Source organism: Phyllostomus discolor, chromosome 3 (assembly GCF_004126475.2).
Source record: "Phyllostomus discolor isolate MPI-MPIP mPhyDis1 chromosome 3, mPhyDis1.pri.v3, whole genome shotgun sequence".
NCBI classification, from domain to species: Eukaryota; Metazoa; Chordata; class Mammalia; order Chiroptera; family Phyllostomidae; genus Phyllostomus; species Phyllostomus discolor.
This window is the reverse complement of record NC_040905.2, coordinates 45,861,785-45,889,643: the sequence shown is the minus strand read 5'-3', so window position 1 is coordinate 45,889,643 and position 27,859 is coordinate 45,861,785. Positions and strand designations below refer to the sequence as shown.

Sequence of the window (27,859 nt, the reverse complement as noted above, 5' to 3'; positions counted from 1 at the left end):
GCTTTGTCACCGCCCTCTGAGCGACTTGGGGCAAGCACTTAAGTCTCCAGACCTGGGATTTCTGGCCTAGCGCGGCAGGGAACGGAACCTGGATGACACTCAGGGCAGCGGCGGCGGGGCCAGAGCAGAGAGCGCCGCGCGCGCCTGGGAAGTTTGCCCCGAGCGCGGAGCCGGGATCCCGGAGTGCAGGGGCCGGGAGCTCCCTCTGCGGGAGCACGGCAGCGGCGCTCCTCCTTTCCCCTCCACGTCACGGGGGCCGCTTGGCGCTCTCCCACCCCCGGCCGAGGGAGAGCAACTCCCTAGCAGGGCGCGCCGCCGAACTGGCGAAGGAGGAGGAAGCGGGAGGAAGCCGCCGCCGCAGAGGGACCGGGAGGCCGGAGCGCAGCTTGCGGTCCCCGCAGGGGCGGCTTCTGCAGCCTCGGGGACCTGGCGTTCGGGGCTGCGCCGCTCCCTTTCGTAAGTGGACTTGGCCCCGCAGGCCGGCGAGGGACGCCGGGGCCCGAGGTGTGGGGATGTCCCGCGCTGGCGGGTGCGGAGCTCCTGTCCCAGGTGCTGGGTGGCCGGGACGCCCAGACCTTCTCCTCGCGACTCTCGCTTCCCTGCGGGAGAAAACTTGGGCGCCGCGTGCCTCTAGGGGATGGGGGTGGGGTGGGCCGGAGAGTCGCCTCCGGACTGAGGGCTGAGCCCGGGCCTGGACCCGCGCCCGCCGGCCTGCGGGTGACCCCAGGGGCTGGCGCAGGCACCCGGCAGGCGAAGGTGGACTCCGCTGTGCGCGGCAACTTCGGGGCCCTGCGCGGCGGCCGGACGCTGGAAAGTTCCCCGAAGCCAGCGCTGGGGAAGACCGTGGCAGGCTGCGGGGAAGCCCGCACGTGTCCGCGCCGGGGCGTCCTGGAGACCCAGGTGCGGGTTGGCAGCCCGGGTACCGGGGCGGAGAGGCCCGGGGTCGCGGGGCGCGTCCCAGGGTTTTCCCTGGGACTCCCCACAGCGGTGAAAGCGTGGCTGCGGGGAGGCGCCCTTTCCCGGCGGGGATCCCGCTGTGCGGGTCGCCGGGGCAGAAGGCCACCTAGACCCACCCAGGTGAGGGGAGCCGACGGACGAGGTCCCAACGCCCGTTTTTCTGGACTCACCCTCCAGCTTCCCCTCAGCCCTGGACCTGCGGGGGCCCGGCCACCCCGCCCAAGACCTGGGCGTCCCGGCCCCGGGGGGCTAGAGGCGAGTGGGCGGGAGACGGAGGCGGCGCGTGTGGGAATGGGCTGCGTCCTCGCCTTTCCCTATAGGACGCGGTGAGTGTGGCGGGGGCGGGGTGTCTCCTAATAGTTTGGGCGTCAGAGGCCGCGGGACTGACCTCCCCGCCGCGGCCTCCGCAGGGACGATCTTCTGCACTTTCTAAGGTCAAGTGTGGGTGCGGCGGAGCTGGCCGGGAATCGTCCCCCTGCGAAGCGGCGGCGCCTCTCCCGGCGGGCTCGGAGCCTCCGGAGGTCGGAGTCAAGAGGTGTGGACTCTGGAGTCAGTTTACCAGCTTAACTTGGGCTAACGGTGCGAGTGGGCGGTATTGTTTTGTTAATTTAAGAACTAAGCTTTCCGACGCGGGGGGGGGGGGGGGGGGGGGGTTTTCCGTGCGTTGTGGCTGGAGAGCTTGTGTATTGCACTCTGGCCAGGCTGTCGGAGGGGTGGCGTTAGCCTCAGGCCCTTGTCCTTTTCTCACCCTCGAAACTGAAAAGCAACAAACCAGAATATTAAGGGAGTTGGGGTAGATGATTCAAGTGTTCCCGCGGTTTGGTAGGCATAGAAGTCGCCCCCTTTTGATCTTATGTGCAGAAACATGCCCTTGCTATGAAACCACCTACCGAATACACTCTAGAGCCGGTCCTTTTCGACAGTTTGTGGACCGTGTCTTGAGGAAGTAAAATCTTTAAAAGTAAGTGAAGCACTGCGGAGAGCAGTTCGTATGCTGCACTTTCTAAGGTCTGTTTCTCTGTGAGAAATGACCAATTAAGAGGCTGTCGAATCATAATGAACTTGGATTTGCAGAAAAGCAATAGCCACAGCGGAAGAACCAGGTTGTGCGCCCCTGCATGTTTCTGGGAAAGACTGCGAAGTGTTTCCTGTGGGAGTGAAGGAGAATTGTCCCCTCTTAGGTTTTCACTTGAACTCGGTCCTTTGAGAGGCAAATATTGCCTCTTGCTGAAGTTACTTGCTAAATGCCATATAGTCTGCAGAGAGATAGTATATAGGGGTGAATGGCATAATTGGGCAATTAGTCAAAGTTGCCACTTGGTGGCACAATGCTAAGTGTCCTCAGGGTAGACAGGCAAGAAACAGTTATGAAACTAACTTTGCATGAACTTGGTCATGGGGGCAGACAGAGACCGTACAGAGAGTACCCAGTTTCTGCTGTCTTTCCCATGAAAGTCACCAACTAGTGGGGCTGCTAGTGCTGGGACTGTGGCTGGGGACCTGGGACTGACTATATAGCACACAGTCTGGAAGTAAAACTAGGTCAGCTTCAAAGGATTTCCTTCTTAGGCTGGAAGCAGGAAGAAGGCAGTAAGATTATGAAATGCAAGGATGAAAAGTCACTTCGTCCACCCAGGTTTATTGAGCACTTACTGTGTGCCAGGTCTTATTGGGTGCTGTGGGAGCACAGACTGCTGGGGTGAGGGCAAGAGGCCTTCTTGGGGAGATTTAAGGTGGAACCTGAAGGATGAATGGGAGCTGCATAAACTAAGTAGAGGGAGGAGGAGGAGAAAAGGGGGAGTATGTCCCCCCAAGGGTGTGCCCCAAGACAGAGGAGAGAACAGGCTTTGTTCCAGGCCCAGCAGGACCCAAGGGGAGCATGGCACCAGGTACCAGGACTAGACGATGCCAGGTCTCTGGGTCATTTTGTGGAATTGATCCTCAGGACTCTTTCACATCTGAAAGTATATTGGTGAGATTTAAATTCAGAACAAAATGAAGCCCCAGGGGCTGTGTGGAAAGTGGACTTGCGGAGCCCTTCAAGTTGTTGGGGCTGGCTGAGGGCTGTGAGGGGCCTGGTGGTCCAGGTGTAGCAGTGGCCGTGGGGATGACACAAGTGGGTGGACTCAAGGTGGACCCCGGAGTGCCTCGGTGACGAGTTCTGTGTAGGGTGCGAGAGTACGGAGTGACTCCCACTGACCTGGGGCTTGAGCACGTTGGGGGATGGCGCTGCCATCTACGGAGACATCCACTGGACAGCAGTGGAGGGGGCAGATTGGGGGAGGAAAGACAAGTTTGGTTTTGTGGGGTCTGAGCTGCTGTCCAGGCTCCTGAGTAGAAATACTTACAATATTTTGCCATGCATAATGCACACGTTTGTGCCCAAATTTTTGAGGGAAAAATAAGGATGCTCATGATACGTGGGTAGCACTGACTCTGTGTCTGTATAAGTGTCTTTGCTTCTTTCATTTATTTAATTAAAGTGTTGCTCTAGAAAGCAATTATGATCTCCACGTGCAAAATAATACCCTGGAATATGATTGTCGTATTGTTTTTAAACAGGGTTTTGTTTCTAAATATAAATAAATAAAAATTGAATAAAAAATTGAAATGAAAGATTCTTTCTCTTGAAAGTTTGGGCCAAAAACGTGGGTACACATTATACATGGGAGCATCTTATACACTGCAAAATACAGTAGTAAGTATTTGGATAGATCAGGCCCAAGATTACCCTCTGGTGAGCTGGGGGGTCACCAGTATTGGGCTGTTACTTTAATGCTGAGGAGGGTTGGGGGAAGGGTGTGGACCTGGCAAAGAGCCCCTGTCTTCTTGGGGAGAAGTGGGAGGAAAACCAGGGTGGTTTTTCGCTGAAGCTGTGAGAGGGAGTGAGCAAGGTCTGGTGTGTTCCTGTGTGCACAGGGGGCTGAGGCAGGGGGCGCTCTTACTTCCCTGGAAGCTGCTCCTTGAATGAGAGGTGGGACAGAGGGCTGGCTTTTTTAAGATCAGAGAGCCTGGTGATCTGTGAATGGAGTGAATGAATGGGAAGGAGTGGGTGAACATACAGGGTATCCGCAGCCCCTCCCACTCCTGAAGTATTAGGTAAAAATCTGATTGTGCTGGCATTTTGATACCAAACTCATATAACAAACTATCAATATCTTACTAAAACAGTCTTTTGAAATGTGAAGTTTTACTTCGTAGATATGTAAAGTGAATGATTAGGAGAAGCAGAGATGGAAATCAGAGAGCAGTCCTGTGGTGTGACTGAGAGAGGCCCCTGGAGTGACATTGCTGTGGCCCTGGCTGTGGCCCTGCCACTGGCTAGCTTATGACCTTGCACAAGTTTTCTGCCCTTTCTGTCTTGGTTTCCTGGTCTCTTAAATGGCACCACATCTAAGAGGTACCTGCTGTGTGGTGCCTTCTTGTGGGCTCTGGTAAGGAGTGCATGTGCACACCATGGGTGCCTCGTGTGTGCGTGCATCCTGTGTGCACAGTGCGTGTGTGTGTGCACTGTGCCTGGAACCCAGTGAGCACCCAGTGAGCCTCAGTGCTGGTGGGTTTATTGTGATGATTCATTTCCATCACTTCCAGATGCAGAATCTGAGACCTAGAGAATTTTGAGAACCTGCCCAAGTCCATAAGAGCCAAACAGTGGCAAAGCCAAAGCCAGGACCCCATTTGTCCGACTCACACACGGAGGTGTCTTCTACTTGTCATGTCAACAAGTGTCAGGTGCTGGGTGCTGTGTAAAATTAACTGTAGTGAAAGGATCTGGTGACGCTTGCCAGAGTGCAGAGAAGCGAAGCAGACATTGGTGTTGAGGCATACAGACTTTTCCTAAGCAATTTAGAGATGTATGTTTTGTATTAATTTGCATTGCTTTGCATGTCATTTTATATGCATTTCCATCTGCTGGTAATTTTCCTGAAGTCTGAAGCTTCAAATACATAAGATCAAATAAAATTAATCAGGAATTAAATGCAGCTGCTTCACAACCTAATGGGCCCCTGGGCACGTGGGCTTAGTGTGGGTGTTGGTGAAAGGACTGGATCAATATTTACTATTATAAAAGATGTGGGCAGCCAGATACCATTCGATAAAAGCAGGTCACATCCTAATGTGTAATGAAGCTTGTTCTGCTAAACATAATAGAAAAATACAGGAAAAGCGAAAAAAGACCAAAGAGAAACTGTTATATAAAATGCCAGAAAATGAAGCAACAGCAGAAACAGAAGTCTGCTTTATGAAGCTGAACTAATAAGAAATACTAAGGGTCAGAAAGCAAAGGTAGAACTTTCAAGCATAAACTTAAATACCAATGTGTGGGTTTTAAAAGCAATAAATTGTTCCTAAATTGGGCTTACTGGGAAATAGGCCATTGAGTCTTGGTAAAAACTTGGAATATATATTCCAAGTTTTTGGAACTCTAATTTTTTTCTTAGAGCAGTGGTTCTCAGTGTGGTCCCTGGGCCAGATGCATCAGTCTCCTCTGGGAACTTATTATGGTAATTTGCACCCGTGAAAAGCAGATTCGGAAACCACCAGATATGCTGAATCAGGACCTCTTGGCCCAGCAACCTGTTTCAATATTTGGAGTCAGCTTTGGTTCCTCTAATTTTCACTTCTTTGGTCTTCACCTTTCATTTCCTTCTTGTGGTCACTAGCTTCTCACTGTGCTGCTTCACTTCATCAGTCAGTATCCTTGCAGAAGGTGGTACCCAGACTCAAACCCATCCCCTCCTCCCGTCCCAAGGTCTAAACTGGTAGAAGATGCTTTCTAAGATCCCTTTAGGCTCTGAAGTGCTGCAGCTCTGTGGTTCTCACAGCACGAGATTGATTTGTTTTGAGTTTGGTTTTGCTGCCTTAAAAAAAAAATCTGGCCGTCTTCTATCAAACGGTGACACTTCCAAACATACAGTCAGCCAAAACACCAGGCTGTTCTGTACAGATGTTCCTGTTAAACCACATTTCTCCATCTGGTACAAGGGCAGTTAATTTTTTGGACCTACGTGTTAGTCTTTGTCTCTGTTAAATTCCATCTTACTAGGTCCAAGTCTGTCCAGATCTGTTTGGGTTCTATTTCTGTCCTTTTTTCATAGAAACCTTTATGTCCTCTGCCTGTTTGGCTGCTGATGTCCTGGACTGAGGAATTAATGATATGAGTATTTTTATCAGAGGCCTTCCCCACAGTTAACGAGGCTTGAGAACTTGGCATTTTTTGCAGCCCTTGTGGGCCTCACGTGGGAGCCGGGTCGACATGCCCGTTGTGGTTCGCGTGGAAACGACCGCTGTTCTGCAGTGCTCCCTCTTGCTGCTCCTCCCTCGGGGGGCGCTGTTTTTTAACTCCATCCCCCACCCCACCCCCCGCCCCGCGTCTCTCACCATGGCCCCTACAGCATGTCACCAGGAGCTGTTGGTGATGATCGCTGGCCCCTCCCTCTTAGGTTTATACTGCCAGGTGACACAATTCAGAAGTTTCAAAATCATAGGAAATAAAAATCGGGTCTCCTCATTCCTCTGCTTCACTGCACACCCCCCTCCCTCAAGCTCCGGAATGCAACAACTATGCGATCAAGTCCGTATTTAGCCAAGAGTGAAGTTATTTAATTTTTTATTGTAAAATTTTGCTCATACATGATTTTCTTTTATTTTTAGAATTTTGTAAATTAAATTTACTGAGGTAGCATGAGTTATAATAACATCCATGTATTGCATTGTGTGCTCACCATCCAGAGTTTAGTCTCCTTCCCTCTCCATATATATTTGACCCCCTTTGCTTCCTTCATCCTCCCTGGGGCCCTCTCCCCTCTGGTAACCATCGTGTTGTTAACTGTGTCTGAGACACAGTTTTGTGTGTTCATTTGCTGTATTCTGTTTTATATCCCACATCTGAGTGAAATCATATGGTTCTCATCTGTTTCTGCCTGCCTTATTTTATTTACTAAGTGTGATACTCTCAAGATGCATCCATGTTGTTGCAAATGGAAATTTTCATCATTTTTTATGGCTGAGTAATATTCCGTTGTCTCTATGAACCACCTCTCCTTTTTTTCAGTCATCCGCTGGAGGACACTTAGGTTGTTTCCAAGTCTTGGATATTGTGAACAACGCTGCAGTGAATATGGGGGAGCATATATCTTTGGGAATAAGAGTTTCCAGTTTTTTAGGTAGATACTCAGAAGAGGGATTGCTGGGTCACATGGTAGTTCTATTCTTAATTTTTTGAGGAATCTCCATGCTGTTTTCCATAGTGTCTGCACCAGTTTACATTCCCACCAGCAGTGTACAAGGTTCTTTTTTCTCCACATCCTGACCACTACTTGTTATTTCCTGTCTTACTGATAGTAGCTATTCTAACAGGTGTGAAGTAGTATCTCATTGTGGTTTTGATTTGCATTTACCTTATAGCTAATGAGGCTGAGTATCTTTTCACATGTCTGGTGGCGATCTGTCATACATGATTCTTTTTTTTTTAAGATTTAATTTATTTATTTTTAGAGAGGGAAGGGAGGGGGAGAGAGAGAGAGAGAGAGAAACATCAATGTGCAGTTGCTGGGGGTTATAGCCTGCAACCCAGGCATGTACCCTGGCTGGGAATCGAACCTGTGACACCTTGGTTCGCAGCCCGAGCTCAATCCACTGAGTTACACCAGCCAGGGTGATCTGTCATACATGATTCTTAAAGGAGTACAATTAAATAATGTAATTATACCAGGAAGAAAAAAGTTTCAAAAAGCAGAAGCAAAACAACTTCATGGCAAGAATGCGTTTGGCCAGGGTTGCCGGAGCATGAAGTGCCTGGAATTCTACACTGTTATTTATGATCCTTATCTAACCCTACTCAAACCCTCTCCTCCCTCCCTTCCCCTGCTTTGAAAGACCAGCCTGAAACCAAACTGCAAAAATCTCCAAAACATCCAAGACTGCTTTCTTCCTCCAAGACGCTACTGAACCTCTTACGATGTGATGTGATGTTCTCCCTTAGCACAGCAAGTGAGAGAGTAGGTGCTTGGTGCTAATGGAGCTCTTTGTAATCTCAAGTAAACATCCGTGAATACTCGGTACTTCTAGCTCTTCATTTGCTTTCATTCTTCCTTGGTCGCCTTTCATTGTTTTCTAATCTAGTTAAGGGGAAAGTAGGAAACATTGTCCCCTTGGAGCAGGGCTTCCTGTGCCCAGACAGGACAGTCGGCCTCTCTGCTCTTGGATAGGTTGGATGTGTTTCCAGAGGCTCCGCATACCCTGGCATTTCCCCTGGTCATCTAGAGATCCCGGTAGCCCATGACAGAGCTGCTCGCCTGGACTGCGGCAGAGGGTGGGCCAGGAGGAACAGTCTCCACGCGGCTCCTGGCTTGCCCAGGTTTCTCTTCCTTCTTCTGCTCCTCTGTGTCGCCGAGGCGTATTTGGAATTTTTGCACTGCCGTGCCCTTTCTCTGCATCCCCACATTCCACCTGGTTGCAGCAAGGAGAGGCTGTGCCTGCCAGCCACCATCTCCCACCAGGTTCTCTCTTCCTTTGGCCTTTCCGGCAGCCACACTGCCCCCCACTGAGGCAGGCAGAGGCGGACAGATCCAGTGTCAGATGGGCCGGGAGCGAGGAGTGGGACAGCACACCAGGCAGACACACTTGGCTGTAAAGACTGATCGAGACAAAACAGTGGTAGAACGATGTGGAGGCGGTGGAGCTGGAGGAAGGGATGGGGAACCACGGGAGAGATCCTAGGAAAGAGGGAACATAAAGTCAACACTATGGCAGGAAAATCCCCGAGTAAAAGGAAACATTTCCAAGTGCTAGCTTGTGACTTACCTTTTCTCAGAAACTATCTCTACAATAAAATTTAAATGCAACGAAATGATGGGGATTTCTCGAGATGGTGTCCAGGTTGTGCAGGACCTCGCTGTGCCTCTCTGCATCCCCCAGGCAGCCCAGGTTCTTGCTGTGTGTCCCTGGGATCCAGTGTCGAGTCTGCCTGGCACCCACAGGCACTCAGTACACGTTTGGTGGGGGGGTGGGTATGTATTGAACGGGGATGGAAGTAGGGTATGTGAGAATAAAGCATATATACACATGTCATATGTTTGTGTGTGTGAGGGACATACACCCAAAAGAAGTGAGAGCAGGGGCGGGGACAGATATTGTATATCCATGTCCATAGAATTATGCACAACAGACAAAAGATGGGAGTGATCAGAGCATGTTCATGGACAGACGGATGAACAAAATGCCGTGTATACATACAACGGAATATTATTCAGCCTTAAAAGGAAGAAAATGAATGAAACTTGAAGACATTGTGTTAGGTCAAATAAGCCAGTCACGAAAAGATAAGCCTTGTCTGATTCCTCCTGTATGAGGTTCCTACAGCGGCCAAATTCAGATAGTGAGAACGCAGAAGGGAGGTTGCCGGGGGAGGGAGGGGGGAGGGAGGAGTCGGTGTGCGGGGCCCTGCGTGTCAGTGGGGGAGGAAGAAAAATTCTGGGGGTGGGTGGTAGTAAAGGCTGCAAAACAGTGTGAATGTACTGACTGCCACTGAACTGCACACATACAAATGCTTAAAGTTGTACATTTTTATGTTATACATGTGATATGTTCTACCACAATATAATAATAGAAACATGTTTTTATGATCATCGCCTAATTCATAACTATGAGACAAGAAAAGAAAAGTTATTTCTATAACAAAGAAGGTAAGCAGCTAATGCAAAGTGTATATTCCAGAGAGAGGACAGCAGTGACTCCACACTCAAAAAGATGTTTAAAACTGTGCTGGTGAACCCTGGCTGGTGTGGCTCAGTGGATTGAGTGCCACCCTGGGAACCCAAGTGTCGTGGGTTGGATTCCCAGTCAGGCCCACACCTGGGTTGCAGGCCAGGTCCTCAGTAGGGGGCGAAGGAGAGGCAACCACACCTGAATGATTTTTCTCTCCCTCTCTTCCCCTCTCTCTAAAATTAAATAAATAAAATCTTTTTTAAAAACTGCAAACAAACAAAAACTTCTATTTTTGAAAAATTTAAAACCTACAGAAAAAGCTGTAAGAATATTGACCTTGAGAATGCTGAAGGCTTCAATGACGCTTCTGCATGTCCTGCCCGGTGAGACCCCGTGGCAGCCTCTGGGAGGTGGTCTCTGGGTGCAGGAGCTGGTGTTGACGATGAAGTCCAGTCCCTGACCGCAGACCAGCCCCCACTCTGTGACACCCCGAGCTCCTTCTCTGGCTGTGGCTGTCTAAGTGCTTTCCACCCCTCACCATCACGCGGGCTGTGTGCCAGCCCACTCCGCCTGCCAGAACGCAACCATGCCGGAGCTCTGCCATCTCAGAATCCGTGTGAGTCAGTGCCCTGGGCCTTCTTTCACACGAAGGAGGAGGCAGAGGCTAAAGAGATTAGCGACAGCTCTTGTGTGCAATGGGGATTTAAATTCAAAGCCATCGGCTTTAAATTACAAACCCATTCTGTCTAACAAAGTTAGAGGAGGGCAAGGTGGAGGAGGCCAGCGTTTGGCAGGGAGGAGGGGAATGGAGGCAGGCAGGCAGGGGAGGAATGAGGGAGTGACTCACAACTATTCTATGTGGCTCACCCTGTGAGTTGTTCTGATATCTTTTTCTTGATATGTAACAAGCTTGTTACAACAAGCTCTCAAGGAGGCTGCTCGTCTGTAACGTGACTTTCAGACATTACGTGGCCTACCCCCAGCTTATGGCCAGAACCAGATGCAAGGGGGTGGGGGCTGCTGTGAACTGAGCTGTGTGTACCTGAGGCAGGCCGCACAGTTGATTAAAATGTTGGAATTAATTGGATAAATCTTGGAGTCTGCTGTCCTTCAGATGTTTACCTAAAGCCTCTATAAGATCCTAAATACAGAGGGATGAGACATTAAGCATCATCTGAGACATAATTTTGAGCTTAGCTATATATGGAACCTTAATGTTCTATAAAATAGATAGTTAAGCCTGGCTTAAATTTAAGCTTAATTGTGCATGTATGTTCTAAGCATTACTATTTCTCAATGGTCATCTTTCATAGTATATCTTTGCAATGTGGCTTAAACATATATGGTCCTTATTTTTCTCATATGATGAGAATGCAGAGTGGGCATTTGCTCCTGGTGGTTCAGTGGTTTGAGGGTTTGGGGCCTGCGATCTCCTATGTTCTCTTGACCTGCTCTTCATGGTCCCAAGGTGGCTGCTGCAATGCTGGCCATCATGTCGGAGTTCTAGACAGAAAGGTGGACAAAGGGAAAAATGTAACAAAGTGGCATACTTACCTCCAAATCAGGTTCCTTAAAAGAACTTTCCCAGGTACTGACATTATATTTCATGGACAATGCTTTATAATGGAGGCTGGGAGAAAGGGTTTTCAGAGGGGCCCATTTCTGCTCCCAACAATGGAGGGGTTCTCTTACTAAAGAATAGAGGAAGGATGGATGTTGGAAGGTGACTGGCCGTTGCTACCACAGCCATATGTAAAACTTTTCCCTGCCAGGTCTGTTCCTGAATTCCACCCCGCGGCCCCCCACCCCACCCCCTTGCCATCTGTCCAGCACAGCACCATGCTGTCCTAAGGACTGCAGCATTATCATGCATGTGCCAGTCTAAGGGGCCTGGTTTTTACTTTTGTGTCCTATGCCCTCAGCATATGTTTGCATAGATGTGAACATATAGTTGTATTTTAACTAAATAATCTTTTCACTTTTTAATTCCATTAACCTAAAATAAAACCTCCATGTTGAGACCTGCCACTGTAAGTAAAACCGTTGCTAGAATGCATCCCTGTAGGAGATGCCAACTGGAGAGCTTCCTGGAGTTGTGTGTAGAATTGACTTTTGGCAAGACAGTTGACAAGAAATCACTGCTTTTGAAATTCCTATTTCAGCAGAATTTTCCTGAGCACTGCAGATATTTTTCCCACTCATTTAACTTAATTTTAAGTTCCTGGATCTTCACTTTATTGTATCTATATGCACAGGAGCTTTCAGGACAATGTATACATTTTAAACCAAAAAAATACAGGTCTTTCCTAAATGACGGCATCGTGCCAGGGTTGCCAGTCTCGAATGTTGTAGCGCAAGTGCAGAAGCACACTTGACGTCTCCAGCCCAGCTCCCCGCCACGCTGGCAGAACGCAGCAAACAGGGGAGCTGTCCTGCTGACTTAGAACTGAGTGTGTCAAATCCATTCACGAGAGTGTGGCCTGGCCTCACGCCACTTCTGCTGTGATCCACAGCTGCTGCCTTCGTGGTGCAGTCACGGGCAAGAGATTCTGTTTCAAATGCCCAGGGGGAAATTGGAGTTACCATGCCTCTGTAGCTCTATGTAACCTTTGAGGGATTAATTGTGGCAGTATAAAGTACGGACTTAGCCATATTTGTCTTTGTTGCTGCAGAATCCTCAGCACCATTTGTTACGTGGCCCTTAGGGATAGCTTGGCTGAATGGGGATGCTAGAACGGGTCATTGCAGTTTTGCACTATGCAGAAAATTGCCCCTAAGGACACTGGATGTAGGGAAGTTTGTAGCTCCTACAATGCACAGGGTTACAAGCTATTCAGCAGACTGTAAGTCTGCACAAACCCAGTTGCATTGCTCTTCTTGGATGTCTTTAAAAGAATTGTTTGACTATTAATCTTTCATAAGCTATTGAGCAGACTTGGGGAGAAAAAACTTTAAAGTTTAACCAGAAAAACTATCTTCCTGTCTTTGAAAATCCAAAACAGGTGTATGTCTCCAGGAACAATACATGCAACAGACATTAACAAAAAACAATGTTGTCAAATAGTGAAGAACGAATAGCACATCAGAAAGAAGGGAACAATCCAGGCACTATTTTAGCAAAATAAAACTAAACTGCAACGTATTGATGTTTTCCCAGTTTTCCCAAGAAATCATCTCTCTCACAGATGTCCTAGTACCCCAAATCTGCATACCAAAGTTGTTTGGTTTCTTTTGCCCCATAGACTGGGTCATAGGACTTCACAATAGCATTGTGGGATAGGAAAACCATTTCCCATTTAACACATGGGAAATAAAGACTCGCCCAAGATTAAATGACTTGCCAAGGTCAGTTGAGGAATTTTTGATGGCAGAGCCCAGACTAGAACTTGGGTCATCTGACTTAGTCGCACTGAGCAACTACCCTGCGCCTGGTAGGCTGGTACGTGGGGCCGGGGTAGAGAGTGAACAAGGGCTGTCCAAGTAGCAGAGGAACTGCCACTGTGGGGAGTGCTTTGGAGCAAACAAGGGCTTTGGTAGTCGAGAGGTTCGAGAAGGGTGGTCAGCAAGGACCCCAGGAAAGGTTTTTTCCCTTCATTGAGGGATGTGGAGGGGCCAGGACCCAGGGGGTGATGGCCTCAACATGGGGACAGCAGTGCAAAGGTCCTGAGACAAGAAAGAGACTGGTGTTCTAGGAAATTTCAGAAGGCTGGTGTTCTTAGAGTGCAGTGAGCAGAAAAACATGGAGTTGGAGAGGAGGGCAGGCACAGGAACTGGCAGGGCCTCACGTGGCCATGGAAAGAAGTCCTGATTTTATTCTAAGTGCAATGAAACCCCAGTGGAGGGTTTTAAGTGGAGGGAGTTGCACTAGCGAGGCGAGGGGGGTGGTAATCTGATTTATGTTTAAAAGGTCCTTTTGGCTACCATACAGAGAATGGATTAGACAGAAGCAAAGGAAGCTAGTGAGGAGGTTATTTCATGTGCAGGCAAGAGCTGATGCTGGCTTGGAGTAGAGGGGCTCCTTTTGGAGTAGAAAGGGTGGGTGGATTCAGAATACATTCTGGATGGGTCTTACTACTGCCAAGAGATTGGAGAGGCCTCCTCACATCGTGGTTATAAGTGCAGGCTCTAAAGTTGGGCCATAATTGAAAATCCTGCCTCCTTCACATACTATCCTCAGTGACTCAATTTCCTAATCCGAAAAATGAGAATAATGATAGCATCTTTTTCCTAGGTTTATTGAATAGAGTAAATAAGATAATGCAAAATTGTTCTGGTGCTTGGTATAAACCATTAGGAGGGGACAGGTATGTGTCCAGTGACTTGGGCAGGATGAAGATTTGTGTTGACTTTGGCCAGAACCATCTAAGGGGAAAGGGCAGTGGAGCCAGGACAGACAGAGTGCTACCATGAGGGGCCTGGATGCGGGGAGTAGAAGCCCCCTGCCCCATGGTCCAACCCCTGCAGGGGAGGCAGTTGGATATACAAACATGTGTGCAGTGGGGAAAACATCCCAAGAACGGAACACTGTTAAATCCTGGTTCAGCCTGCCTCCTCGTTCAGAGGAGGAGGAATTTGGATTCAGTCACCGTTAAAGTCCTTGTCCATTTTAAATTTTTGGATTTATGGATTAATTAAGCTTTGGCAGAGAAGGCTCTGAAACATAAACTCTAGTATTTAAATGTTTTCTTCCTATAGAAAAGTATGTTGAGCCCTGGCTGGTGTGGCTCAACGGATTGAGCACTGGCCTGCAAACCAAAGGGTTGCTGGTTTGATTCCCAGTCAGGGCACATGTCTGGGTTGCAGAGCGGGTCCCCAGTTGGGCATATGAGAGGCAACCACACATTGATGTTCTCTCCCTCTCTTTCTCCTTCCCTTCCCCTCTCTCTAAAAATAAATACAATCTTAAAAAAAAAAAAAGAAAGAAAAGTATGTTGACCTCTGCTTGAAATCATTTACCTGGTAACAACTTCAAGACCCAGTTTAAAATAGGACTGTTTATAGTACTTTGTGAAGTGAAAGAAACATGAGATGGTGCTACGTAGTGAGACTCCTTGTTAAAAAGCAAGCCAGCAAAAGGCTCGGGGAGACCGGTCTGGACGGACCCGCCGTCCGCAGGATGGCGTTCTCCTAGCTGGTGGTTTGCTGGGGAGCTTTGTTTTCCTTTTTACACTTTTCTGACTTTCTGACTTTTTTTAACTTAATGAAAGTATTTACTTTTATAAGTAGAGAATGACAAACATTTTCCTTTTTAAAACTATCCCCTCTTATTATTTAAGGACTGCTTTTTCCCAGCTTGTGTCATCTTGCTGACCCTGAAGCGTTCTTGTTGTATCTGCTGGCTATTCCCGCTCACAGTCCGAGAACTGTTTGCCATTGCCACCTCTCCTGTACATCTGGGCCAGAAGCCTGCCCTCCGGCTCCTTTGGAGACTTTGCTTGGGCTGCTGGGGGAGGAGGGGTGGGGCGGGATGAGGAAATTCGCCTCGCTGAGTCATCTTCCTGCTTGCTAGAGGTCGTACTCCAGAATTTTCTCTGGGTTCAGTGATGAGCACGTCATCAAAGAGAATCAAAGGCTTTATTGAAATCAAGGAGCTACATACAGTAGAAGGACCTTAGCCTATTCAACTAGATGAGGTTTTTTTTTTTAAGATTTTATTTATTTATTTTTAGAGAGGGAAGGGAGGGAGAAAGAGAGAGAGAGAGAGAGAATCATCAATGTGCGGTTGCTGGGAGTCATGGCCTGCAACCCAGGAATGTACCCTGACTGGAAATCAAACCTGTGACACTTTGGTTCCCAGCCCATGCTCAATCCACTGAGCTACACCAGCCAGGGCCGAGCATTTTTTTTTTTTTTTTTTAATGAGCTCATCTTTATATTAGTGTTCTTCAGTAATGATTCTTCTTTGCAAAACCTTAGCGAGAAAATGTTGACACTTCTAAATCAATAAACTCTTCAAATGCTGTTTTTCACACTGACATATAATGATATAAAGGTTAAGAAGGTAAAGGTGGCCCACAAGGAAATAGTCTCCATACAGAGAGCTACTTCACCCAGAAAGTTTTCTGAAATAGTTAGCAGTTCTCAGAGAGCGCCAGTTGCGTCACTGGTCACTGCAAAAACAAGTGAGTCCGCACGCAAGGAAGCAGTGACAGGATGTGAGATGAGGCAGGGATGACGAATGTCTTAGGATGAGCTTTCCTTTCCTTTAGTGGCTGCCCTCTGCTCGGGGATTGCCTCAGCTCTGCCCTAGCACTGGGTTGGCCCACGGCTGACTGCCGGAGGGTGTTCCTCACCCAGCATTCCTCCAGGCTGACTGACCGTTGAAATAAAAGCCCCTAAATGGGGTGGAAGGGCTCAGGACCTCAAACCTGGTTTGCCATTCATTTCCGTTCCAGCTTCGGGACAGTTAGATAAGGCAGAGCAATGAGAAATTTTAGTCAAAGACCAAAACTGTTGTGGGAAATATATTTTTTCTTTAGATTCCAAGAGACAGTATTGGCTAAAGTGTCAAGAGCACATCTCTGGAGCAAACCCTTCGGTTTCAAGTTCCGACTAAAACACTTTCTAGCGCCATAGCCTTGGGCAATTTCTCAATCCCCCTGGGCCTCAGTTTCCTGTCTTGTAAGAAGATTAAAGGTGGTGCCTGCCTTGCTGATTGGTTGAGGGGGTTGAATCCTTCAATTCCAAGTATTTAGAACAGTGTCCCGAGTCTCCACTCTGAATTGAAGAGTTCTCCATTATAATAATGGTATTATTAGATTAATAAGGAACATTACATGGAGGCATTCAGGCATTATTAATTCTAAAATATTGAATTTGTATTGAGACTTTTGGGGAGAATAGAAAGTATGTTGAAAATAAGACAATAAGCCAAAAGTCTGGGCAAGATCTTTAAAAAAGGGGGGGACAGTAGTACCTAGGCTTGAGGGTGGAAGTGATGGGGATGAGGACAATAATGACAATGTGCACGAAGCCACAGCTGGTATTTACCAGGTGGCCATGATGGACGTGGCATGCTTCACCTCGTTTAGCCTCAAACTGCCTTAGGTAGTTACTGTTGGGAACGTCCTATTACCAATGAGGATTCAGAGGTGTGGAGAAGTTGAGGAACTTGTCCAAGGTCCCGGGAGATCGCCATTCCTGAGCTGGGTGCAGGGGCCTCCCTGGAGCTGAAGCTCCAATGTCTACAGGAACCCGTGTGGCTTCCTCCTTTCCCACCCAGCCCCCGAGTGAGCTCTTAGCTCTCTGAAACTTTCTCCTTCCTTAAAACATTTCCATCTCCCACTTTGGTCAGAAAAGTAAAAGTTATTTCCTTAACATTGTTTGCATAAAATTATCTAGTGGATTTTTTTCATAAATACACACCCACACAAAATCAGCACATTGCCCATGCCTTGGAGTCAGGCAAGCATGGGGAAGAAAAGGCCTGTCCGTGTGTGCTGAGCATCTTTGTGGGGTGACCCTCAAAGACAGGGTCATAGACAGGGTCTCCTGAGCCCTCACAGCAGCTGGGGGTAGGGGTCCTAATCCCCATTCTGAGATGGAAAAAAACAGGCTTCAGAGGTTAGTTTGATCAATCTCACAGCTACCAAGTGTTTCTCCAGGGGACAAGCTCAGGTCTGGCATCCTGAAGCCCATACAACTTCTTTCCTTCCTCTCCCCCAAGGGCCCCCCTCCACCCCGCCACCTGTGGTGGTTACAGGAAAGAATTGCAGGCGTGCAGGGAAGCAACAGGAGGAGGGACTGGGGAGCACTGAGGCCACCTAATCTGCAAATATGGCCCGTGGGTCTCTTGTTCTTGGTGCCCAAGCCAGACATTCAGTACTTTCCTCCCACTCTCCTTCCTCCCATTCTTGATTTATCATGCCCTGCCTTCCTTGGGAAGGGAAGCATGCTCTCTGTTGATATGCCTGGACTTTGAAATTGCTGACTTAAGGAGGGTTCACTGAGGAGCTGCTAATGGCTGTGGCCATTTGGCCCTGAATGCAATTATAACCACTTAGCCGGGTGTACCGATGTGTGTCTGCTATTTCCTTTAAGGCTGTAAACAGCACCTGGTAGGGTTGGGAAAAAGGCTTCGTTCAACGTCCTGTCAGGTGTTTATTGAATTATCGAAATAGACCCCATTTCAGCTGAGCTCTAGTGATCAGACCTTGCCATTATTTCCTTCTCGTTCTGCCATCTTCGCTAGGCTCCTGGACCCACGTGGGGACAAACGCTACAGCAGGTCAGGTTTTCTTCTCTGTCCGGGCAGGTGCACGGAGAAATACCCTTCTCCCGTGGATGGGAAATTATTGGTAATGTGATAATAAGACTACTTCAGGGCAGCAAAACACCTGCCTGCTTCCCGTTACCCAGCCTTTGGTCCATCATAATGGAGCCTTTAAGAGGGAAAGAGCCCAGGTGGAGTGTTTGCAGAAGATGGCTTTGCTGCCCTGGTCTCCTAAGAACGGCGGGGCCAGCCTCAGACCAGCCCACTCTAGTCAGAGCTGGGTCAGGCCTCAGGAGTTCCTTTCCTGTCTCCAAACCTGGCGTCCTGGGGTTTCCTCAGGCCTGGGCTGCGGGTGGCAGGGAAGGGAGGCAGTGCTACAACAGGCAGGTGGCTGCACCCAGCTCCCCTCTGCCCCCTGCAGCTCCTGGCCCCTGAAGCTGCTGCTGGGTATTCTTTAAGCAGGTCTCAGGCCCTGCTGGGCCGGGGCGGGGTGGGGGCGGGCGGGGGGTGGGGGGGCATGCAGTGGTGTCCCAAAGCAGAGCCGCATTGGGTCTCTAACCTCCTGCAGGCTTCAGAGCCCGGGATGACCTGCTAACTTTTCCCCAGAGGGAAGGGGTCGGAAACCCCTTTCAGGATTTGACAGAAGCTCACCCTGCACTGGCAGCTCTTCTAACCTGGGGAAAGGAATGCTTGTTCCATGAAAGGAATTTCTGTGCAGGGGCTTTGCTTTGACTCGGGACAGAGTGGCCTGTTAGAGCTGCTTCTTTCCCCTGATGTCAAAGGTTAGCTCACAGACAGACAAGGTGTCCCCTTTAAAGACACCTGGGTGGAAGAAGGATCAAAAGCCGGGTGCCTGGGCTGTCCAACTCCCTTGCCGTCTTCTTTTAAAATGAACTTTCCCATCCCAAGCCGATGAAGCTCAGACATGGGACTCAGAGTGACTTTTCACAGCATGACTGCCATCTCTCCCTTCCCGGGGCCCTGTGACCGTCCCTGTCTGGGCAGGCAGTCACCGTCTCCCAGCCCCGCTCAGAGCCGCCAGGCGCCAGGTGGGAGTCAGAAGTGTGTGCTCCAGGCAGCCTGTTCTCAGGAAGGTGCAAGGGAAGCGTGGGTGCAGAGGAGGCCTGGGGAGAGGGTGATGGGACCAGGAGCCAGCCTTTGCCTTTTTACATAAGTGTGAAGGTGATAATTAAATGGTACATTGTAAATGACATGACAGCTCTAGAAGACACCTTAAACCTCTTTAGAAATGTGAGATCTTCTCATTTTGTGACTGTGCTATCAGGGGAACTATTCACTGATGCTCACTGAAATTCCATGGGCCAACAGAGTAACAAAAGAAAAAGCAAAAATTCACTTTGGGTAAAATTCATTCTAATTCTATCCATTTATGCAAGTTGTTTCCAATTTATGCCTAATTAGTTTGAATTAGGGCAATGACAAGACTGATTGATTTGGGATTAATAAATCTTCTAAGTTTATTTTATCACAACCCCTAATTTCTAAATGTGTGCTCAAGTTTCCGGGGCTGTAGTTTGTGTCTCCTTGGTCATTGAGAGCCAGTCTTCCCACACTTTCCAACAACTGGCAGCACCTTTGGCCTTGAGACTGAGCTGACAGAACCCTGTTCAGGAGGAGCCGAAGGCTGAGGCCTGCCAAGGGGCTCAGCCCTGAGCCCAAGTGGGATTCCCTCCGCCTGGGTTCCCATTCAGCAAAGATGTTGTCTGGACAAAGATGTTGGCAGGCATGGAGAAGAAAGCATGGATCTGAGGCGTGTTTGTGAGGTGGTTTGTTGACATGGGTATGGGGACAACCGAAGGGCTGGATGACCCTCGAGTCTCCAGCTTGGGTCATCGAGTGGATGGGCTCACTATAAGCTGAGCCAGAAGACACAGGAGAGGTGGGGACATCAGGTTCGGCTCTGGACTCACTGACATTGAGTGCCCATGAGACCTCTGATGGATGCGTCCGTCAGGCAGTCAGATGTTCACTTGGGAAGCTCTGGCAAGAGGTGAGGGTTAGAGGTGAAGCGGTTGATGATGTGTACATGGAAGGTGGAGTCCAAAGACCCAGGAAGAGTGTGATGAAAAGAGTGGTGAGCTGACAGCAGGACCCTGGGGAGACCCACAGGGGAGACACTGGGATGTGGCCGGAGAGGACACGGGTTCTGCGGGACAGCTCGCTGTCCATAAGGAGTCCTTGAGGGGAGAGTGATTCAGGTGAAGGCGAATGAGTATGTGTTCTTCCCAGCAGAGCTGTACAATCTTGCAAAATAAATCCGGTTCAAAAAGTTCTTGCTAAGTCTAAGGAAACCGGCACAAGTTTACACTCTCATTTAAGATTTATTGGGGTGTGTTAGGAAATTGCATATGGGCCCCTCAGACCTCCCCAGTTTTCAGCATTTGGACCTCCTTGACCAGCCCTAGGAGCTCAGCCAATGCTCCTGTCCCTCAAACCTTGGGGTGGTGCTCCCGGGATCCCCGCCTCCTGCTGCTCCCAAAATAAGCACATCTATGTCCTCCCCCTTATTAGGCTGCTGTTACCTAATAAAGTAATATAATCATTGTTTAAGTTCCAGTAGCTCAAAGGCTATTCAGTGATAAGTAATTCCCTCCTACCCAGGCCTCTAATCCTCAGTCTTCCCCCACCCCGCATTGCACAGAACTCCATTTCCAGTGTCGAGTCTCTACAGTACCCAACAGGAAATTCTGACCCATGGACCAGATTCAGCCAGTTTTCTGTTTTTGTAAGTAAAGTTTTATTGAAACACAGCCATGCCCACTCACTCACACACTGTCTGCGTTCCCACTACAGCAGCAGAGTTGAGTTGTTGTGACGGAGAAAGGAAAGCTTCGCCAGCCTGTGCTGTGTGCAGACACCCGTGTGTGTAGTGGTTTGTTGTTTTTTTGTTTTTTTTTTTTTTGACGCACATGAGCACCCTACACACAGTTCTGCATTTTTCTCATTTCCAGTTCACAGTGTCTCATGGAACTTGTTCCACATGGGCATATCGAGATTTGTCCCAGAATTTTTCACCCAGTGTGGGTGTAATTAATCCACCCCTGTTGAAGGACGTTTTAGTGCTTTTTAGTCTTCAGCCTGAACGAGTAACACTGCCGGGAGCCTTCTCGTGCACACGCCTCCCTCGCACACCGGAGCTCTCCGGGACGGGCACCTGTAAGACCAGGAGACCATGCCTGACCGCCCCCTGGTGGTTTTTCTCCCCCACCCTCCATGAGAGTCGTGTTCTCACCACAAGGGCTACATTGCTAATCCCTGTGAGGAAATGGAGGCTAACAAAGTAAAAAAAAAAATGTGTAGGATTATCAAATTTGTATAATCTTTACAAAATTTTACATTCTCTGATACCTGCTATAGATCCTTTGGGTGTCTTCCCACTGCTCTTATTTCTGAAGGTGGTCTTAGTCTCTACCCGCTGCTGTAACAAAATACCACAGGCAGAGTGGCTTGTGAACAACAGAAAAGTATTTCTCCCAGTTCTGGAGGCTGTGAGTCCGAGATCAGATAATGGGGCTCAGGGGAAGGCCCTCTGCCAGGTGCAGACTGCATACCTCTTGCTCTGTCCTCGCTGGGCGGAAGGGACGAGGGAGCTGTCTGTGCTCTCTCCTCAGGAAGGCACTGGTCCCATTCATGGGGGCTCCACCCGCAGGCCCTAATCACCTTTGTGACTCAAAGACTCCACCTCCAAATACCGTCACATTTAGGAATTAAACAAACACATTTTGGAGGGGATACACTCAGTCCATAGCAGCAGTGGGATGCACTGGGTTTTCCCCATCTGGCTTCAGACATCGACCTAGTCAGGATCTGAAGGTAGATTCCAGATGGGTATTTCTTTCAGTCTCAGGTAGGCCATCTGCATCTCCAAAGATCTCTTAGTGACATCCACTTCTCCAGACCTGCGCCCAAACCACAGTACTCTCTCCCCAAATGTGCTAAGCAGACAATATAAAATTACATAGAACCTATTTTTTTGTAGTTTACATTATTTTCCATTCTATTTGGTAAGCAACCTCTCTCAAAATTAGAAGGTAACAGAATACCACAAAACACCACCATTTAGTTTCATTTCCTTTTTTCTGGATTCTCTAAGGGCGAGAACTTGGTTTCATTCATCCGTGGGCCCAGCATTCTGCCAGCACGGGGTAGGTATCCAGTGGACTTTGGTTGAACTGAACTAATTTCAACTGAGTCATTCCTTTTGCCTCTTACAGAATGAAGATATTCAGATGTTGCTTTAAATACCCCCTACAGCAGAAAGTTTTCATCCTGTGTTTAACCCTGTGGCTGCTCTCCTTGTTGAAGCTTCTAAACGTAGGAAAACTTCTCTTCCCTCAGAGAGGCGTTTATTTGGTCGAATACGCCCTAAGCACCTCCCCTTTTGTGAGGAACAGATACACCCACGTTAAGGATGAAGTCCAGCATGAAGTCAGCTGTTCCGGTGTCTACGAGCAGGAGCCTTTGGAAATTGGCAAGACCCTGGAAATAAGAAGAAGAGACATCATCGACTTGGATGATGAAGATGTTGTGGCAATGACCAGCGACTGTGACATTTATCAGACCCTAAGAAGGTACCGTCAAAAGCTTGTTTCAAGAGAGGAGAAAAGCTTCCCAATAGCCTATTCTTTGGTTGTTCACAAAGATGCAATTATGGTTGAAAGGCTGATCCACACTATATACAACCAGCACAATATTTACTGCATCCATTATGACCTGAAGTCACCTGACACCTTCAAAGTTGCCATGAACAATTTAGCTAAGTGCTTCTCCAATATTTTCATTGCTTCTAAACTAGAGACTGTGCAATATGCCCACATTTCCAGACTCCAAGCTGATTTAAATTGTTTGTCAGACCTTCTCAAGTCTTCAGTTCAATGGAAATATGTTATCAACCTGTGTGGGCAAGACTTTCCTTTGAAGTCAAACTTTGAATTAGTGTCAGAGCTGAAGAAACTCAATGGAGCAAATATGTTAGAGACGGTGAAACCCACTAACAGTAAAATGGAAAGATTCACTTATCACCATGAACTCAGACAGGTGCCTTATGAGTATGTGAAGCTACCAGTCAGGACAAACATCTCCAAAGAAGCACCCCCTCATAACATTGAGATATTTGTTGGTAGCGCTTATTTTGTTTTAAGTCGAGCATTTGTTAAATATATTTTCAACAGCTCCCTCGTTAAAGACTTTTTTGCCTGGTCTGAAGACACATACTCGCCTGATGAGCATTTTTGGGCTACCTTAGTTCGGGTCCCAGGAATACCTGGGGAGATTTCTCGGTCCGCTCAGGATGTGTCTGACCTACAGAGTAAGACTCGCCTTGTCAAGTGGAATTATCATGAAGGCCTCTTCTATCCCAGTTGTACGGGCTCTCACCTCCGAAGTGTGTGTATCTTTGGGGCAGCTGAATTAAGGTGGCTTATGAAAGATGGACATTGGTTTGCTAATAAATTTGATTCTAAGGTGGACCCTGTCTTGATTAAATGCTTGGCAGAAAAACTTGAAGAACAACAGAGAGAGTGGATCACTTTGTCTTCAACAAAGCTATTTATGGGTAAAAATCCCACAGTCACAACATGATAAAGTCACGAAGGAAACAAGGTGGAGTTAATATGGAGTTGTAGACTCTGCCGTGTCCAGGACCAGCTGAGCTTAACCGTCTCATCTTTTGAAAGGTATCTGAGATTCCATGCACAAGGGAACATGACTTAGCCTTTGGTGACGATTAGCCTGCAGTGGGTTGAGTACTTTTGTTTGTTTCTGCCTGTAATCTCACTGAGCTAAATCAGCGATCTTAAACAGTCATCAGATATTTATTGAGCTCCTACTGTATGTCGGGTACTTTTCTAGAAATAGGCAGCGATTAAATCCAAGTTTTAATGAGTTACACAATGCCCTCAGGGGACTGTGTCTTGCCCTGCTCATTCAGCAACCTTAATGTCTTGAGTTCTCCATGGAACCATCAGGATCCTGCTGAGGAGGTTTTGGAGTGTGTGGTAATCACCCCATAAACCACCCACTTCAGAACAACAGTGCAGTACAGCGACCAGCACTCCACTTGCCTTGCAATTCAACCCACTCGACTTTGTCTAACCAATAGAATATTAGAAGGAAAGACTTCACTACCTCAGAAAGAGCTCAAAGAATTTTCCAGATTCCTGCTTGCCAAAGCATAAGTTACCTTTGGGCACCTCACCCATTCAGTTCAGGTTCGGGAGACTCTGCGGGTGTGGCGGTCCCAGTGTCCGAATCTCAGGGAGGTGGTGGGGGTAAGTAGGGGGGTCTGGACACACGGTGCCTGAAGAGGAATGAAGGGATTTATATGACTGTGGCATCATGTTACACAGCGGTGTCGTGACAGCCTCCTTTTTAATTCAGCTGTTTCTTTAAAGCACATTTACTGACTACAAATGAGAACTGATTAATACTCAAGGCATTATATTCCAGAACATTGAACCTGAGTCATCCCCTTCGTAGATGATCATTAGGTGTAAGTTTCCCAAAATGAAATTATGCTACTTCCACAGTAACCCATCCAGGGTGAGACTCCCTGGAAGACTGAAGTATTCACGTACTTTTTAAAACCTCTGTGACCTAAATGTCTGTGAAGTGGACTTGGCTTGTTTTAGAGTTTGTGAAACCAGCTGCCAAGTGGCGCCGATGTCTCCCTTTCTTGTCTTCAACTTGTTTTTCTTGCTTCCTTTTTCCTGCCCCCTTCACATTACTTTATTCTTCAGAAAGCGACAATTACCAAGCCCTTGTTCTTAAAAATAAGGGAACTGTTGGGCAGGTAGAGCTGAGTCCTGCAGAAATCCTTCCTGGGTGTCACTGTGTGTGGCCATGCCCAGCTGTCACTTTGGTCTGCAGGAGCCCGTGTCCCTGGCCTTTGGACTGAGCACGTGGCTGCCTAGCCCAGTTTCTTCACAAGTGGTGTGTGTAAGTGTGCGTGTGTGCACGCAAGAATCACGTGAATAGTGTATGAAGTGTTTTTAAAACAGGGACAAACTATTGAAATGTCAGCAGACAGTTTTACAATGAGGCTAAGGTCGATCCAGTGCCATTGTGAGACTTCACCATTTACCTTTTCTGAAAAACCTTTGAAACATAAAAAGAAACCACAATTGCAGGAGCAACTTCTATAACCAAATCTAAGTATGAAGAAACTCCAGTCACCACCCCGGGGTTCTTCCTGCGGGACTGGCAAGTTGGTCCCGTGGCTAGACTAGGAAGAAGGGTGGATGGAAGCGCTTTTCCTGCCGTGCAGACTGGAGCACACTGGGTCCTGCCGAAATTGGGGGTTTCGTGCCTTTGGCCATCCGAGTACATGCAGATGCTGAAAAATAGATGTCCGCCTCGTGAACCAGTGTGTTGCCTCTGATGGGGAATGATCCTATTCCTTGTTTATTGAGAAGTCTGCCAGTTCTTAATCAGTCTAAGTCCGTGTTCAAACGACACAGGGAACCGTGAAGAGGTGGCGGCGCCTTTTCTTCCCACCCACAGACACATTCTTAAAAGTCAGGGCCCCACTTTGCAGGGGGCTGGTCAGAACAGCCCTTGCCTGGGAATCCTGCAGAATCCCTGCACGCCTTCCTACCCAATCCTTCCCTAAAACCTTTTGGCATGACTCCCTCTGGTCTGGAGAATGTTCTGCTGTCTGTATTTTATAATTATTCTTTGGATAGTATTTATAGAATCTACACTCTAAGTCATTTGGTGATGAGACCAGGACCTTGGAGTTTCTAAATTGTATGAGATGATATTAATAACAAAAGAGCTACAAAATTATATATATTATGTGAACAAACTACTGTAATGTAATAAAAATACCATGTTGCTGCTGTTTTTAATGTTTTGGTTATTTTAAGTGAAGTATTTATATAAGTGTTCAAATTTGTAGAGTTAAATCTGAAGATGTCTCTTGCCTTCCAGAATGTGACTATTTTAGATGTATCTATGAAATGACAATCTTCTTTGGGAATGTAAGGTGTATGTACTGATGCATGTTACAGCTGTTTTTGTTGTGGTTGATGACAATAGAATGAACGTTTTGATTTTGTAAAACATTTTTATCAACTGATCTCTGTCTCCCACTGTGTGTATGTTACCATTTTCAAAAGACATTTCTCATTATGTGAGTTTTAAATAGATCGGTATTGCATTTTATATTTGCTGCTACCAGATGTTAATTCTCCAGTATTGTAAAATAAATTGTGCTCCAAAAACCAACCCCCAGGAATTTATGATGCAGAGAACAAATAGAATCTGAGAAAAAGTCACGGTCAGTGATCTGGGTAAATTTATTTTACTTTTTTATTGTTGTTGCTGCTGTTGTTTCTTATAGAACAATAAAGGAAATTTAAACAGAAACACTTTGTATTCATAATTCTAACATCCTGACAAACACGTCATAGCTCTTTGAATGCTCTTCGAATCTTACCCATGTCCACATCCCTTTTTTTGCCTCTCTTCCCACTGCCTATATGTTTGCAACCACTTTCCTGTGTTGCTCTGTGATCTTTATGGCTATCTGCCAGTCATACTGTAATTCACCCTGATTTTTAAGCTACTATTTTTTTGTTTTGTTGTCATAAATAACAATGCTGTCAACAGTTTTATACATAAAGCTTCTTCTGTCCTTGAATCAGTTCCTTATGATGCATTTTCAAGACTATAATGCTTTTCAGGGATTACAATCCTGAAAAGAATGCGATTTTTATTTTATCTTATTTTTTACTGATTGCTTTTCATATATGTTACAAATCATGTACCCGAGGAATTATATAGGACACTTGGTATAAATCAACCACAGCCTCAACCTATGGGAAATTAATTGATTTTATTTATTCTGATAAATGGCTGTTCTGCTTCTCAAGGTGAGAAAGACCTTTTGCCTAAAGTAAGAATGTAGCCATACTTCTAACAGATCAAAGAATGTGTTTAATGCATGGTTACTGTAGAGCTCTTTCAGAATAATATGCTCAAAAGTGTAACTTTGATCACTGACTCCATTCCAGGAAGGATCTAAAAGTTGCTAGTTTCTACTAGTATCCATTCTCCATGGCTTTTGTGTTTTTATTCTGGGCAAGAATATAACCAACTATTCTCAGCCTTCATTTCAACTAGGAGTGGCAAAGAGAAAAAGCAGAAGTCATTGGGTGGGGCATCTGAGAATGCACTTAACACATGGCTTACCTAGCTTGTCTTCCACCCATCTCCCTTACTTTTTTCCTGCTGCCTGGAATGTGTTTGTAATGGCTGGAATTTCAGCAGCCACTTTGAAACCATGAAGATGGAAGTTATATGGTAAGAACAGAGTAAAAATATAACATTTGAACCATTCAAGACTACCTACTTCCTGGCTTCTTTTATGGGAGGAAAAAAAATGGACACGTACCTTAAACTACTGTTATTTCAGGTCTCTATTACTGACAGCAGAACATAATCCCTAACTCACACAATGTTTTCCTAGGACAACAGTTTTCAAACTTTAGTCTACATCATAATCTTGGCTTGTTAAACACAAAGATTATTCTCCTTTCCCCACAGCTTTCTCATTAAGTTGGGTGGATGTGGGGAGAAGAGAATTTGCATGTTTAACAAGTTCCTAGGTGAGGCGGATGCTGTTCTGGACTACATGTTGAGAACCACTGTTAGGATATCTTTCCCGAAAATTATTTCTTCAGCGTTGTAAACATTAGACCAATTTAGCATTTAGAAAGCACCAAATGTTGCAATAAGCGTGCATACTTTTAGATAGTAAAATGCTGTGGTCAGAAGTTCAGGAATATTTTATATGCTCTGCCTTACATGTTCTTTTTACATTGTCGGCTAACTGTATTTTCTGAATAATGACTCAAGTTGGTACACTTCCATAACTATAGGTCCCCCAAACATATTTCCAACCAAATTGCTGCCTTATTTAGAACTATTTTATAAAATGCAATAAAACCAAATGAATTT

The 27,859-nt window shown here is 47.1% G+C and overlaps 1 protein-coding gene across 1 annotated transcript; it reads left to right on the top strand.

Moving 5' to 3' along the window:
* The first annotated feature begins 265 nt into the window (after positions 1 to 265).
* GCNT4 (glucosaminyl (N-acetyl) transferase 4) lies at positions 266 to 26,330 on the top strand. Its single transcript, XM_028532609.2, has 2 exons — positions 266 to 456; positions 22,114 to 26,330. The coding sequence occupies exon 2, from the start codon at positions 22,115 to 22,117 to the stop codon at positions 23,477 to 23,479; it is 1,365 nt and encodes a 454-aa protein (XP_028388410.1). The 5' UTR covers positions 266 to 456; position 22,114; the 3' UTR covers positions 23,480 to 26,330.
* The last annotated feature ends 1,529 nt before the right edge of the window (positions 26,331 to 27,859 follow it).